Source organism: Notamacropus eugenii, chromosome X (genome assembly GCF_028372415.1).
Source record: "Notamacropus eugenii isolate mMacEug1 chromosome X, mMacEug1.pri_v2, whole genome shotgun sequence".
In the NCBI taxonomy this organism is placed as follows: domain Eukaryota; kingdom Metazoa; phylum Chordata; class Mammalia; order Diprotodontia; family Macropodidae; genus Notamacropus; species Notamacropus eugenii.
In genome coordinates, this window is record NC_092879.1 from 28,752,603 (window position 1) to 28,768,429 (window position 15,827).

At 49.0% G+C, this 15,827-nt stretch overlaps 1 protein-coding gene across 2 annotated transcripts in view; it reads left to right on the forward strand.

The window, feature by feature from the left end:
• Positions 1-1,566: 1,566 nt before the first annotated feature.
• STARD8 (StAR related lipid transfer domain containing 8) overlaps positions 1,567-15,827 on the forward strand; it is a 75,501-nt gene continuing 61,240 nt past the window's right edge. The window contains exon 1 of one of the 2 annotated variants that reach the window (XM_072626487.1): positions 1,567-1,929. In XM_072626487.1, coding sequence (XP_072482588.1) covers positions 1,797-1,929 — 133 coding nt within the window. In that variant the 5' untranslated portion in view covers positions 1,567-1,796. The remainder of the gene's footprint in view (positions 1,930-15,827) is intronic. The other variant, XM_072626486.1, reaches the window with a different exon arrangement.

Genomic DNA, 15,827 nt, shown 5'->3' on the forward strand with positions numbered 1-15,827 from the left:
TGAATTTTGTTCCAAATGCAGTGGGAAATTAATGAAACTTTTTGAGCAAAGGAATGGCACAGAAATAACGCTTTGGAAGTTGGGTGGAGGATTGATTGGAAAAGGGAAAGATTTGGTGGTAGAGGGGGAGGACAGAATAGCGATGGTTCAGTTGAGAGGTGATGAGGATCTGATGGCGATTGAGTAGATAGAAGGCAACAGTGTGGGATGTGGAGGTAGAGTTGGCTACTGATAGCTATGGGAGGTGTGGAGTGATGAGAGGAAGGAGTTGAGGATAATTTTGAGGAACTCCAGTGGTGACTGGGAAGATGGTGGTGCCTTCAGAAGAAACAGTGAAGTTTGGAAAGTGGACGATACAGGGTTGTGGAGATAATGAACTCTCTTTGGGATGTGTTGCACTTTAGGGGATCTCTAGTTGGAAATGTCCAAAAGGCAGTTAGTGATGGGAAGCTAGTACTACATTTGGAAATGTAGGAATCATCTACATAGAGATAATCAATAAATGCATGGGAGGGTGTGTGTGTGTGTGAAAGACAGAGAGACGGCGGGGGGGGGGGGGAGAGAGAGAGAGAGAGAGAGAGAGAGAGAGAGAGAGAGAGAGAGAGAGAGAGAGAGAGAGAGAGAGAGAGAGCAGACCCTTGGGGGACACCCACACTTAGAAGGCCGGACATGATTGATTGATGAACCTGGAAAGGAGATCAAGAAAGCTCGGTGTAAAAGCTTTTTCCTGGACTTTGGTTGAGAAGGGGAGGAAGAGATATAAGGACAATAGCTGGAGGGGGTGGGAGGGTCAAGCGAACGTGCGAGGGAAAAGGTTTCAGTTTCTCTGCTTGGGTGCTTCACCCAGAACATATCCCAGGTCTGAGAGAAAGGGTGTAGTGCTGGTGGCCCTCAGGGCAAAGCAGCTCCAGGGTTCCCTAGTCTGGAACCCTGAAGGCAAGGGAGAGACTGGGACAGGACTGGGAGGCGGCTCGTCCTCCTAGTCTTCTCAGCTCCCCAGTTAAGGAAGCTGCCCGTCTCTGTCTGGGAATCTGGGCTGGTCGCTGCTTTGTGCTCCACCGGTCCTTCTGATCCACATGCAGTGGTCTTGGTCACAGCCGCTCCCGCTTCACGGGACAGAAAGGCAGAAAAGCCTGTTAAGGACAATAGGAAAGGAAATGGGGACCCTGAGTGTACGCACCCAGATTCCATCCCTCTCAGCATCTCACTCGTATGTTTCCCCAAAGGCAGAGGTGAACGGCCATTGTCGAAAGAACCAGAACCCGTGCAAAATGCTTGGCGAACCTTAGAGCGTTGTCAACGTGAGCGATGAGTATTATTTTATAGCCAAGGAAACAAGCCCAGAGAGAGGAAGTGTTTAGCCCGAGGACGCACAGCAAATTGGTAGTGGCTTCTCGATGGTCCGCTACTTCCCGAGGAGAGGGGGGAGGGGCTCGGAAGGCTAGGGACAGGAATGAGGTGGGGTGAGGGAAGGGGCAGGAACAGGAGACCTCGTGGCACAGGGGCTAGAAGAGTGCCCGGTGGCCGGGTCTCGGGGAAAGCCCCCCCAGCCGCAGCCCCGGGGGGCGGGGAAGGGCGGGGGCCCCGCTGGCTACGCCCAGGGTCGAGGAAGGAGGCGGTGCTCTGGGGTCCGGAGCAGCCGGGGCGGTGCAGCCCGTCCCGTCCGGCCGTCGGGGCCCTCCCCCTGCCATCCAGCTCAACGTCCTGCGAGCGCCAGGTCCCGGCTCCGGGCTCGGGCTCTGGAGCAGAGCGGGGAGGGGCGGGGCGGAGCAGCGCCCCGAGAGCCGCTGCGGCACATGGAGCAGCCTCGGGGCCGGGGGCCGGGGGCCGGGGCCGGGCCCGGGCCGCCCCTGCGCCTCCCCAAGCCCAGTACGTGGACCCTGTGGCGCGCCAAGGGGCCGCCGAGGAACCCGGCGCGCTGGAAACCAGGTGAGCGCCGGCCGCCCCTCCCTCCCGGCTGGCGGGCGGGCGGGCGAGCGAGCCCAGCCCCGAGCGGCCAGCGGCCGAGCGCCCTCCCTGCCTAGCCGGCTCGCCCGCCCGCCCGCTCCTCTTTGCGCTGCCCCGCGCTGCGCTCTGCGCTCCGCGCTGCCCCGCCGGCCGGCGCTGTCCGTCTCCCGCCCCCGGCGCCCCCCACCCCATCTCCTTCGGCCGCCGCCCCACCTTTCCCCTCTCCTTTGCATCACCTCCTTTACTCCTGTCCGCCTTTGTCCCCCAGCCCCCGCTCCCGGTCCTCGGTCGCCCCTCTCACCTCTCCCGCTACACTCCGCCCCCCTTTCCCTCCGGCTCCTTCTGGCTTTCTGTACCCCCTTTCTTTATTTCCCGTTCCCCTCTCTATTTCTGTTTCCCTGCCCCTTTTCTATACTCTCTCCCTGTCCATCCTGTCTCCCATTCCGTCCCCATCCCTCTGTCCCCATCTCTCTCCCTCTCCCTGCCCCTTTCTCTGTCTGTCCCTCCCTATCACTTCGTCCTGTCTCTGCGCCTCTGTCCTCTAACACCCCCGCACCCCCCTCCTCAAGTCCAACCCCTGGCTCCCTGGGTCTTTCCTCTCCCCAATGTCTTTATATCAGGACATCTCTAAGAGTACCCCCAACCTTTCAAATCCCTATGCCCTCTCCTCTCCAGGAACACTGCCCTCCACCCCCCATCCCAGCCCCTCTCAGATAGAGGAAATAGGAAATAGGGTTGGGATTCTTGCCCTATGACTCCCAGACAGAGGAGCCTAGGGGGAGGGGAAATTGGGGGTGGGGTGGGGGAAAGAGGAAATCTAGAGGCATCTGGGCATGCTCATTCTGCGTCCCGGGAGGGTTAGTGCCTCTAAACTAAAGCCCGTAATGTCTCTACCATTCATTTGGCACTTACGAACAAAATACCTTATCTTTTTATGTGTGTATTTCTGGTTTCCCAGCTAACGGATTGCAAACTCCTTGAAGGTAGGATTAGGTCTGATACTTCTCTGTGTCTCTTCCTCACCCCCCACCCCCAAGTTCCTTGCATATTTGGTAGCCAATCAGTAAATATTTACTGATTGGGATTGATTGTTTTCCAGCTAACTCTGAAAGTAGCTGCTAGCGTAATCCAAAAGGGAATGTAGTGAGAACAGCCCATTCAGGGGTCCGACCTGAGGTCCAATTTTACCTCCAACACTCTGCAGCCCTAGACAAATTCTTTCCCCCTCTGTTCCTCAGTTTCCTCCTCTGTAAAAAGAGGGAGTTAGACTAAATGGCCTCTCTTCTAGCTCTAGATCTGGGGTCGTATTGTGACCTAGAGCAAGTGACTGTACCTCCTTGTGCCTCAGTTTCCTCCTCTGTTCAACGATCGTGGAGGACTGACTACTCAAGGCCCTTCCGGCTGGAATATTCTATGTTCTAAGGTCATTTCTGACTTGCCATTCTGTGATTCCATGGATTTCATGGACCTGGATTACCATATAGACCTTGCCTTGGTCTCATTGGAGTCTTCTAGAAAGGAAGTCCAAGCCTCAGACTTCTGGACTGTATAGTGTTTAGCGTGTGGAACATTGGCATGTGCCTTACTGTCCAAGCCTGGTGTGGAGGGATGACCCTCCCCCCTCCTGTGACCCAGTGTGCCCAGCCTGGCCTGATTTAGAAATTGCCAAATCCCAGGAGACCTGGATTGGCAGGATGGGGATAGGCCCCTGGCAACTGGGCATTAAGGGCAAAGCTGCATCCTCTCCTTCCCTCCGTGTACTCCACATACAGGTTGAGTATAGAGGCCTGAGGTCAAGCCAGACTGTGGGAGGATGAAATGTCCACCCACCCCAAGGGTGCTCACTCACTTACCTTCCCCTTTCCCATAGTGCCCCTGGCCTGGATGCCCTATACCTGTCAAAGCATGGAAATGGCAACTAGGAGAAACAATCACTTCCTAAGGACAGACAGGTACAGGTTAAAGTCACAGGAGACTCACAGATTTAGAGCTAGGCATGACTTCCAAGCCCATCTCATTTTACAGAGGAGGAAACTGAGGTCTAATAACTGAGCACCTTGCTCAGGGTCCCATAGATCATAGATCTAGAACTGGGACATAGATCTAGATCAGTTTCCCCAACCAGTGGGAAACTGAGGCACAAAGACGGACCTGCCCAACGCCATGTAGTTTAATGCCCTCCATTCTTCCATAGGGTATCCTGTCACTGAAGATCAATTGAAATAATATACATTCCATGCTTTTTTTGACAGGGGCTGGATTTATGATTTCTTAGGTAAAAGGAACTCACGGAGTGGAAACTCCCTCTTCCGATGCATATCACCACCTACTTTTGGTTTTAGATAGCTGCCTGAAGCTGTGGGAGGTTAAATGAAATCCTAGGTCCTAGAGCCTTAGAGGTGGCCCCGGGGACTCGAACCTGAGTCCTAAGGCAGCTCTCTGCCCCCTGCTTCTCTCATAAACTGCTATTCTGACCTCAAAGCTATCATTATTATTGTTAGAAATTGATCTCTAATTAGGTATCTTTGCCCCGAAGCTGCTCCGCCTCCTGCCTTCCCTATCTATGTTAATGGCCCCACTGTCTTCCTAGTCCGGGAGATTGGAATCCAAAGAGTCACCTTTGGTTCCTCCTTTCCCCTCCTCCTTCCCCTCCCCCTTCCCTTTCCCTTTCCCCTTCCCCTCTCCCCTCCCCCCCAGCCTGTTCCCAGGTGTCCTGGATTCTAGCCCCTCCTCTCTGTTCCGGCTACTACCACCCTATTACCCTGACTCCTTACCTCCCCCTTGGGGGATTGTCATAGTCTCCTAAAAGCCTTAATTCACCACTCCCAGCTCTCTCCCCTCCCCACTCCATCTTGGACCGGTTACCTGGATTAACCTGCTCAAAGTCACCATATTGTGTGGGAAAACCATTAAAACAGTTTACATGCGAGATAAAATTGAAATTCCTTAGTTTGGCATTCAAGGCCTGTGCACCATCTGGCCCCAATTTTCCTTTGCATCCTTATCTCTTCCCCCTTGAAATTATCCCCTTCCAACCACACTGGACTGCTTGCTTCTCAGATCCACATGTATGCTGCGGCCTCCCCTCCCCCACTTTTAGGCTTTTGCTCCTAGCATTTCCTATACCTGAAGTGATCTCCACCCTCCCACCCCACTCATCTTTCGAGACCCAGCTCAAAATTCCTTCTCCTACCCAAATCCATCTCAGATCCTTCCCCCTTGGAAATGAACTCACATAAGACTTGGCACCTCATTTTATGCATTTATCATGATGCAGTTATATTGTAGCCATTTGTGGGCTGGATCCCAAGACCCTGCTTTGCCATTTGCTGTTTCTGTGACCCTGGTCAAGTTTCCTTCCTGTGAGGGGTGAGAAGGGCAGCATGGATACTATCAAAGGTCTCTGAGCTTTGACCTTCATAGATTTAGTGTTCTAAGGCTCCTCCCAGCTCGGACATTCCCTGTTCCAAGGGCCCTCCCAGTTCTGACATTCCCTGTTCCAAGGCCCCTCCCAGCTCTGCCATTCTATCATTGGCCCCTTTTCCTCCCAGAAATGGTCCTTTTGGGCCTATCTGTGAGTGCTGTTCCTCAGTCATTCAGTAGGAGAGCCACATGAGCACTCATCTGTCCGTGGCATGATGGCCCAGATAGCCCCCCTCTCAGGGGACTACCAGGCACAGTGGCCCCTCACTAGGCTCAAACATGGGCTAGAGCACTGGGCAGAGCTCTCCAGACTCTTCTCTTCTCTCCAAGGATAGATCCTGGGCAAGTTTGGAGGCTTTCTACAAGGGCTAAGGAGCAACTTCCTGCTTCTTCTCACCCTGCTCCTCCATCTCCTTGTGCCAGCAGGCCTGGTGGCATCCTCTACCCCCTTCTCCTTTCTTTCAGATTGTTAGAGCTCAGAGGGACTTTATTACATGGAATGTGAATGTTAAGCAGTCATTCAACCAGTCTGTCCACAAACATTTATTAAGCACCTACTATTTTCCAGGCTCTGTGCAGAGAGCTGGGAGGGACCTTGAAGATTCAGAGCCAGAAGTGGCCCCAACATAGAAAGGTCAGCTGGAAGGAACTTTAGAACATAGAGTGTGAAAGCTAGTAGGGAACTGGGAACACAGAATGTCAAAACCTCCCCCTTCCTACACATTTATGTCAAGCTTTGTGGTTTCTGAAGGATTCCATGAATATTGTATCTTCTGGTCTTTAATCCTGTGAGGCAGGGAGTCTTATCATTCCCCAATATCAAATATTATCCTTCCCGTTTATACATGCATGAATGTGCACAAATGGGTGCTCTTATGAGTGCACACATATACACGCACACGCACACACACATGCACAGTGGTAGTACCATGTGGAATTTATTAAGCATCCTCCTCAGCAGTGGATAGAACACTGGATTTGACTTCAAGTATCTGCCCCCTCTGTGACCTTGAGTAAGTCCTTTCCCCTCCCTGGGTCTCAGTTTCTTCCCCTGAAAAATGAGGAGGTTGGATTTGATGATGGCAGAGCTCTCTAGATCTCTAACTTTCTGATCTTAATGCCTTTTGCAAACATTTTCCCAAAAGAGACCATAGCCTCCAACAGGGCCATTGCAGACATGATTATACCCATGTTACAGATAAGGAAAGTGAGGCTCATCAAGGTTGTTCAGCATCACATATTGAGTAAATGGCAGAGACAAGACTGAAACTTCCCTCTTTTGTGGAATTCTGTGATGGTTTCTACACTGTGTAGTCTGCTTAGAGTTTAGAATACTAGCTCTTAAACTGGAAGGGACCTTTGGGGCCACCTAGTCTAACCCTCTCATTTTATAGAGGAGGAAACTGAGGCCCAGAGAGGAGAAGGGACCTGTCCAAGGTTGCATATAGGTTACTAGGTCTAGAGCTGAAAGAGACCTTGGAGACCATTGAGTCCATTTAATGGAGGTGGAAACTGAGGCCCGGGGAAGGGGAAGGGACTTAGGGTCACACCAATGCTAAACATCAGAGGCAGAATCTGAATTCAGGTCCCCTGGAGCTAGTACTCTTTCCACTGTTCCACACAGCCTCTTAAAGTTTAAAAGGATGTGATAAAGACCTGGCCATATACAGAAATCCTCCTCCCCTCCCCAGTATCCCAGATGCCCTTCCCACACTCACATTTCAGAATCACATAATAGTAAACACGAATGGAAACCCAGTGGCCATGTAGCTCCACCTTCTCAGTTGAGACAAGAGGGAGCTGAGGCTCAGAGAGGGGAGGGACACAATCAAGGTTGCACAGCTCATCAGTACTTCAAGCCCAGGTCTCCTGATTGCTTATACACAGGTAGCCCAAGGTGGTCTTGGTTCTGTTTTTTTAAGCCCCAGTGAGGAACTTCAAGGCTGCACCCAAGGATCTAGGAGGCCACATGTGGCCTTGAGGCCCCAGGCTCCACACCCCTGTTCTGGCTCAACTCAGAGCCTCAAAGGGCTTTGTATTCAGAATCATCAGCATAGCAGTAATGCTTCCCAATTAAATTGGAATCACATTTAATACTCACCACAACCCTGGGGCCACTAGGTGGTGCTGCAGTGGATAGAGTGCTGGGCCTGGAGTCAGGAAGACTCATCTTCCTGAGTTCAAATCTGATCTTAGACACTTACCAGCTGTGTGGCTCTGGGCAAGTCACTTAACTCTGTTGACCTCAGTTTCCTCATTTGTAAAATGAGCTGGGGAAGGAATAATGGCAAACCACTCCAGTATCTTTGCCAGGAAACTTCCAAATGGGATCCCAAAGAGTTAGACATAACCAAACAACAACAAAGCAATTCTGAAGAAGTTGGGTTATCCCTGGGCAACGGATGGGAAAACTGAGGCTTAAGAGAGGCTTGTCCAAGATCCTACAGTACAACTACTGCAGCAGGAACCCAGGTATTCTGGCTTCAAATCAATTGCTTTTCCCATTACTTCAGGATGTAAGGATGACTGTCCCAACCACCCCTATCCCACTGCTCCAATCCCACAATAAAAATAGGGCTGGGAGAGACCTAAGAGTTGATTTAATTGAATCCCCCTCAGAGTACAGATGGGGAGCCTGAGGCCCTGAAAAGGGTCACTGGATCATAGATTTTGAGCTGGAAGGGATTTTAGAGGCCCCTTATTTTACATATAAATCAACTGAGGTGCGGAGAAGTTTATGACATGTGCAGGGGCATACAGCTGATAAGCATCTGAGGAAGGATTTGAAACCAGGTCTTTCTGATTCTTAGTTCTAGGCCCTATCCAACATGGCAGGCTGCTTCTCAGGAGGAAGTGACTAGATCAAGGGCATATAGCTAATAAAAGTCGCAGGATTCCAAAAGACAACCCCTGGCTCCAAATCCAGTATTCTCTCCACTCTCTCTCTCCATGTACGTCTCTGGGGAGGTGGGAGGGAATCTAGGGACTAAGGTTTAGAAAAGAGAGAGCCAGGTGGAAGGGAAGGATTGAAGGCAAGGGGGGCCCTGGGCAGAAGAAGGGGAGAATGAATCAGCTTTTCCAGCTGTTCCTTTTTCCCGCCTCATCCCTGGCCAGCCCCCAGAGGGGTCCACGATGTCTCAGTTGCAGGGTGTCAGTTTACGAAGAGCCCTTGTGGATGCCAACTCCAGTCCTGGCATTGGGGAAGCATGGGGGTGGGGTAGAAGAGCCCTACAGTTGTTGTTTCTATTTCTCAAGGTGGGGGGTGGGGGTGGGAGGGGAGGCAGGGAATGAACCACATTCCATTTCAGTCTAGGGGACTGAGGGCCAAACAGGAGGATACCTGGGATTAAAGGCCTGGTGCATTCACTGACTCAAAGTACAAATCTAGCATTTCTGCTGTGTATAGAGCTCTGCGCTAGGCACTGAGGGACTGAAAACAGTGATAACATAGTGTCCTGTCCTCATGGAGCTTATGGTCTAGTAGGGAGGTAAAATACAAACACAGATGATCTAGGAGTATAGAGCCCCTTGTCTTGGGTCCATGGATGGATTTCAGTGGGTCTGTGAACTTGGATGGGAAAAAATGACATTGTTGTTTTCATTCACCTCTACCTGAAATGGACATTTTCTTCAATTATTTAAAAACGTGATTTTGAGAAGGGGTGTATAGGCTTCACCAGACACCAAGGGAAGGGTCCAGGGCCCCAAAATGACTTAGAACCTTTGGTTGGCTCTGGAGTTAGAAAACTTGGGTTCAGATTCTTTCTCTGACACTTGCTATGTCTGTGACCTTAAGGAAGTTCCTTCATGTTCCCAGGCCTCAGTTTCCTCTTTTGCAAAATCATGGTGTTGTACTAGATGGTTTCAGAGGTCCCCTCCAGCTTTGTATCTCCGATTCTTTGATCTGCCAGATGGCTATCTATCATAAGCAATTATATGATGAGTTACATACAAACTGCTATGCTAGGTCAGAGGGGAAAGGGCATGACCAACTAGGGGTATGAATCAGGGGAAGTTTCCTGGAGTAGAGAGCATTGGAATTAGATGTTAAAGGACGCTGAGCGAATCAAAAAAAAAAAAGGAGAGTGTTTTAGGCTTAGGGAACAGCTTGAGCAAAGGCATAGAGGTGGGAGGGAACAGTATGTTCAGGGACAGAGAGGGACACAGTTTGGCTGAAGCATATGTTGAGGGGAGTTGTGTGAGACAAAGTTGAAAAGGTAGGGTGGTTCCAGGTTGTGGAGAGCCTTGAATAACAGGCAAACAAATCTGAATTTTGTTCAGGAGGCCATAGGAAGCCATTGAAGATTTTTGAGTGGATGAGTAACATGAGGGCAACTCACAGAGATTATCCTAGCAGCAGTCTGAAGGATGGGTTGGAAGGGAGAGAAAATGAAAGTGACTTTCTAGGAATTAATAGGATTAAGAACAGGAAGGCAATTTAGAGATCTGAATCCAGTCTGCTCATTTAACTGATGAGCAAACAAAGGTTCAGAGAGCTTAGGTGATTTGTCCAAAGCAGCACAGCTAGTAACTATCAAGAATCTAAGTCTTCTGAATCCACATCCAGGGTTCTTTGCACCAGAAAAACAGCAACGGCAAACGGAAAGTAAGCTCCTACTATGTGCCAAGCCTTGTGCTAGATGCAGGGGATACGTGGAGAAAAAAGAAACAGTTCCTGTCCTCAAGGAGCTTATATTCTGGTTAGAGGGAAAGAGCATGAATTCAAATAGATAAAGTGAATAGAAAGTAATTTCCTGGAGGAAGGAAACTAACCAGGAGAATCCGGAAAGGCCCCTTCTAGGAGGAGGCCGATTTGAGCTGAGCCTTGGAAGAAACTAGGGATTCTTAGAGGTGGAGGTGAGGAGGGAGCGCATTCCAGGCATGGGGGATAGCCTGTGCCAGCCACAGCGGCAGAAGATGGAATATCACGAACAGAGAACAGTAAGCAAGCCAGTTTGGCTGGAATGTAGAATGTGTGAGAGGCAATAATGTGAAATACGTCTGGAAAGGTAGCTTGGAGCCAGACTAGGAAAGGCTTTCTATCCCAAACAGAGCAGTTTGTATTAGATCTTAAAGGCAAGACTGAGTCCCTGAGGCTTCTTGAGTGAGGGAGGGGCATGGGGAGCCTCGAGCTTTAGGAAGCTGGTTTTGGGAGCTCCGTGGAGGAGGGGAGAGACCTTGTAAGAGGCTATTGCCGTAATCCAGATGAAGGAGGGTGGTGGCCCTGGGAGAGGAGAGGAGGCAGTAGGAAAGATGCCGGGGAGGGGAGAGCTAGAAGACTTGGCAACCAGTTGGATAGAAGGGGTGAGAGTGAAAGGTCAAAGGTAATACTGAGGCTATGAACTTGGGTGACTGGTGCCCTTGACAGATATGGGGCATATAGAAGAAGGGGGTGGGTGGTCTACGGGGAGAGATCCCAAGTTCTCTTTCAGAGGTGATGAGTTGGAAATGCCTAAGGGACATCCAGATAGAAATGTCCATATGGTAGTGGATGATTTGAAATGTGACTTAAGGAAAGACATCAGGGCTGTATATGTAGATCTGGAAATCATTTTAGAGATGGTGATTGATTCCTTGGGAGCTGATGAGATCACCAAGTGATCTCCTAGCTAAGATAATAGATAGATAGATAGATAGATAGATAGATAGATAGATAGATAGATAGATAGATAGACAGACAGACAGACAGACAGACAGATAGATAGATAGACAGACAGACAGACAGAGACAGACAGACAGATAGATAGATAGATAGACAGACAGACAGACAGATAGATAGATAGATAGATAGAAGAGAAATAAGAAAAGAGAGGCCAGGAGACAGCCACAGTTAGGGGGCAAGACATGAAATGATGCATCAGTCACTTAGTAAGCATTTATGTGCTATGTGCCAGATGCTATGCTATGCTCTGGAGATACAAAGAAAGGCAAGAGACAGTCCCTGCTCTTAAGGAACTTACAGTCTAACAGGGGGAGGGGGGGAGGGACAACATGCAAACAACTATGTATATCTAAGATGCATAACTGTCCAAATTGGAAATAATCAACAGAGGAAAGGCACTATTAGCACTGAGGGGGATCGATGGGAAAAGGCTTCCTGTAAAAGGTGGGATTTAGCTGGGACTCGAGGGAAGCCAGGAGGAGGAGAAGAAGAGGGAGAGAGTTCCGGGCATGAGGGACAGCCAGTGAAAATGCTTAGACTTAGGAGATAGAGTGTCTTCTTCGAGGAACAGCAAAGAGGTCAGTGTCACTGGCTTTCAGAATGCTTGGAGGTTGGGATGGAGGTCTATAGGAAGACTGGAAAGGTAGATTTTGTATTTGATCCTGTAGGTGGTCGAGAGCCACTGGAATTGACTGAATAGGAAGAAGGATGACATGGCCTGTACTTTAGGAACATCAACTCGACAGCTGAGTGGGGAATGGACTGGAGTGGGGAGAGCCTTGTGGAAGGCAGCCCCACCAGCAGCTACTGCAACAGTCCAAGTTTGAGGTGATGAGGTCCTGTACCAGAGTGGTGGGTGTGTCAGAGGAAAGAAAGGGGCATATTTGGGAAATATTGCAAAGGTGAAATCGATAGGGCTTAGCATCATCCAACCAAGGTGATGAAGCTTGATCATTCAGATAGATAGGGAGGAGAACTAGGGGTGAGAAGTGTCCCAGAAAACTGTAGGAGAGGATGGTCCTTTGTGATAAAAGCTGCAGAGATCTCATGAAGGAAGAGGACTGGAGAAAGGCTATTTGCATTTCACAATAAAGAGATTATTGGTGACCTTGGTGAAAACTTTTGTAGTTAAGTGGCAGCAGTTGAACCTAGTTAGGAAACTGGACTTTGGAAGATTTGGGTTCAAATCCTGCCTGGGGAGAGGAAAAGGATGTGCTTTGATCAGATAGGACAAATTTTCAGTGAACATAGTTAACAAAGTTGTGGGACTTCTTCCAGTGGAGTTTGGCAGCACAGGAGTAGGGATGGATAAGGCAGATGTGGGGGTTATCCAGAGCTGAGGTTTGAAAAGGAATGTGAAAGGATAGAACAAGGGGACAAAGGATCTGAACTGGTTAAGGGAGGAAAGTTAGGCCAGAGCAGAAGTGATGGATAGAGGGAGGGGTAGAAGAAGGATCAGAGGTTGCAATGAGGAAACAATTCGTTTAGGAGAGAAGGGAAAAAAGAAGGGAAAAAAGCATTTATTAAGCACCTACTATGTGCCAAGCACTTTACAGTTAATATTTCGTTTGCTTTTCCTAACAACTGAGAGGTAGGTGCTATTATGATCTCCAATTTATTGTTGGGGAAATAAAGGTAAACCTAGGGTGACACAACTAGTAATTTCCAAGGCTGGGATTTGAACACAGATCTTTCTGGCTCTTTGCCCATCACTCTATCTGTTATGATACTCAGCTGCCACAGAGGAGGCAATAAGGCAGCGAGAAAGATGGAAAGATTGGAGGTTGTGGTCAGATAAAGGAATTTCCGAGTTCTGTATCATAGAACAAGGGTATGACCATCTCTCTGTGGCTGGGTTGGAGTGTGAATGTCTTGTCTGCTGAGGAAGCCAGTCGACCTGGAGATCAGGGTTTTGAAGAGCCATCAAATGCAGTCTTTAAGGATTTAGGGCACAGTGGGGGAGGGAGGACTGGGAAGATGGTACTGAACCCCTTGAGAAAAAAGAGTGAGTTGGGGGCTGGTAGTGAAAAGCCTCCTAGGATCTGCAAGGGGGATGAAGAGGGATGGGGTGAACCCTAAAAAGGAGGAGATTGCTGAGTGATGGTGACAGAGGGAGGGGTTGGAAGGCAAAAGATCACAGAGACTCCTCCAGGTACAGTGTGTTAGCGGGCAGGAGAGTAGAGAGTGACCAGAGATGCAGTGTCTTCTGGGAGGAAGACAATGGAAGCTAGATCTGGAGTCAGGGAGATCTGAGGTCAAAATTAGCCACAGTCACTTTCTAGTTGTTTGTCACTTAACCTCTGTTTGCCTCAGTTTCTTCAGTTGTAAAATGGGGATAATAATAGCACCTCCTGCCCATGGTTGTTGTGAGGATCAAATGAGATAATAATTGTGAAGTATTTAGCATAGTGTACACATAGTAGGTGCTATTTAATGTTACACTATTGTTGTTATGATTAGCCCAGTGCTCGACACATAGCAGGTGCTATATAAATGTTACACTATCGTTGTTATGATTAGCCCAGTGCTCTACACATAGTAGGTGCTATATAAATGTTAGCTATTGTTATTGGTGGTGGTATTCATGAAATGGGGGTCCAATTCTTAAGGGGCAATTTGTTAACAGTGGCATGGAGTTCCAGGGGGGCATACCAGAATTGAGGGGAACAGCAGGATGGAGCCATGGAAGAGGTAGGGCAGACATAGATGGGTATGAGGGAGGAGGATATTGTAGCAGGGAAAGTGAGTTTTTGCTTAAGCTATTTGGGACTCTGAATCCCAGGGATTCTGGGAGAAGGAAGAGAAAGAGGAAGAGGAGGAGGAGAGGGAGGAGGAGAGAGTGTACTAGCCAGAGGATAGTTGATAATCACCCCCTTCCCAGGGACCAAGGCAGCTAGGCCCCAGGCCTCACTCAGAGTTGATCAGATTATCATTCCCCCGAATAAAAGGTGGAAGGCCAGGTGGGGGTGGGGTGAGTCCTTGTCCACTTCTCACTAGCCTGGCCTGGCCAGGTGACCTAGTGGTGAGGGGCAGGGACCTGTGTCTGGGTACCAGATGGTTTTAGAGACAGGGTTGATTTCCTTAGCCTGTAATTATTAGCCAGGATGGAGTTCCCTGGATGGGAGAGTGGGGTGCAGGGGAGTGGGAGGCAGGTCTCTTGTCCTGATTTGGACCTGGCAAAGGGGCAGGGACTGGAGGCCAGATAGGAGACATATAGATTTGAATTCTGCTACTGCTACAGTTAGTTGTGTGACCTTAGGAATTTTTGTTTCCTCCTTTGTCAAATGGGAGTAATAGTAGTAGTAGTAGTAGTAGTAGTAGTAGTAGTAGTAGTAGTAGTAGTAGTAGTAGTGGCAGAGATGATGATGATAATTATATATCACCAGCATGTAAATGTTAGGATTAAATGAGATAACAGATGTAAATAAAGTACTTTGCAAACTCTAGCATACTCTCTAAAATACTCCTCTCCCCAACATTTATTGAGTGCCTACCGTGTGCAGGCTCCTCTACAGGGCACTTCTGATGCAGAGATGAATGAGACAGGGAGAGTCCCTGGCTTCACTGAACTTACAGAAAGGACCAACCAAGAACAGAGGCAAAGTGTGTCAATTCTTAGAACAGGGCAAGGCTGTGGAAATTTACCAAATAGGGAGATCACTCCCAGATGAGAGAATTGAGGAAGACTTCTTGGAGAATTTCATCCAGCCGAGATGGAAATGAGAGGAAGAGAGGGGATTCTAGGCATTGGGGAGGATCCAGGTGGTGGCCCATGGCAGGAGATTGAGTAATGAGTCTGGGGGATGGGGAATGGGGAAGGGTTCAGTTAGGTTGAAGCATAAATTTCCTTGGAGGGGAGTAGTGTGAGATCAGACTGGCAAGAGAGGTTGAGCCAGATTGTGGAGGCCTTGAATGCCAAAAAAAGAAGCTTAGACTTTATCCTGTAAGCATCAGAGAAGCCTCGATGGTTTTTGACATGGAGGGACCTAACATAAACAGTGTTTAGGGAACCAGAGGCAGGCTTAGGGGTAGGTGCAAGTAGGGAAGTGAGAGGTGTGTGTGTGTGTGTGTGTGTGTGTGTGTGTGTGTGTGTGTGTGTGTGTGTATGTACATCTATGTAAGTCAGGATGCTTTTTCATATTCCTTTTAAAAAAATAAATGTACACATTTTTTAATACCAGAAAATTCCACTTTCCATGGCCTGCAGATATTTATTTTGGGATGTTAAAATTGCATATGTTCCAGTGAAGACTGGTGAGCAGTAACCCACAAGGCCTACAATTTCCAAACCTTGCCTGGGGTACCCAATTGCAGGGCAGTGATATCATCAGATCTGCATATGAAGAAGATTATTATCTGGCTTGGGGAGGATGGCTAGTGGAGGCCGGTGGTAATGAGGGGCCTATATTAGCAGGAGAGGGGTGGGGGATGGCACGAGAAGGGAAAATGGGAGTTGAGATCATAGGATCTGAGGTTTAGAGTTAGAAGGGACCTCAGAGACCATCAAGTCCAGATCCTTACAGAGGAAGAAACTGAGGCCAGGAAAGGAAAGGGACTTACTCCAGGTCACCCAGTTAGCTCAGGTCGGAGACAGAATTTGAAACCAATATTTTTTTTTCTTTTTTTACTCCAAGGCCAGTGTATTCTCAATTACACCACCTCTGGAATCCCTAGATTCTGCAATGGGCTGGATGGGGGAAGGGTAGGGGAAAGGGAAGAGAGAAGAATCCAAAATGACTGAGAATTTGAACCTAGTGACTGGATACCTATTATGTACAGGGCATTGAAGTTGGCA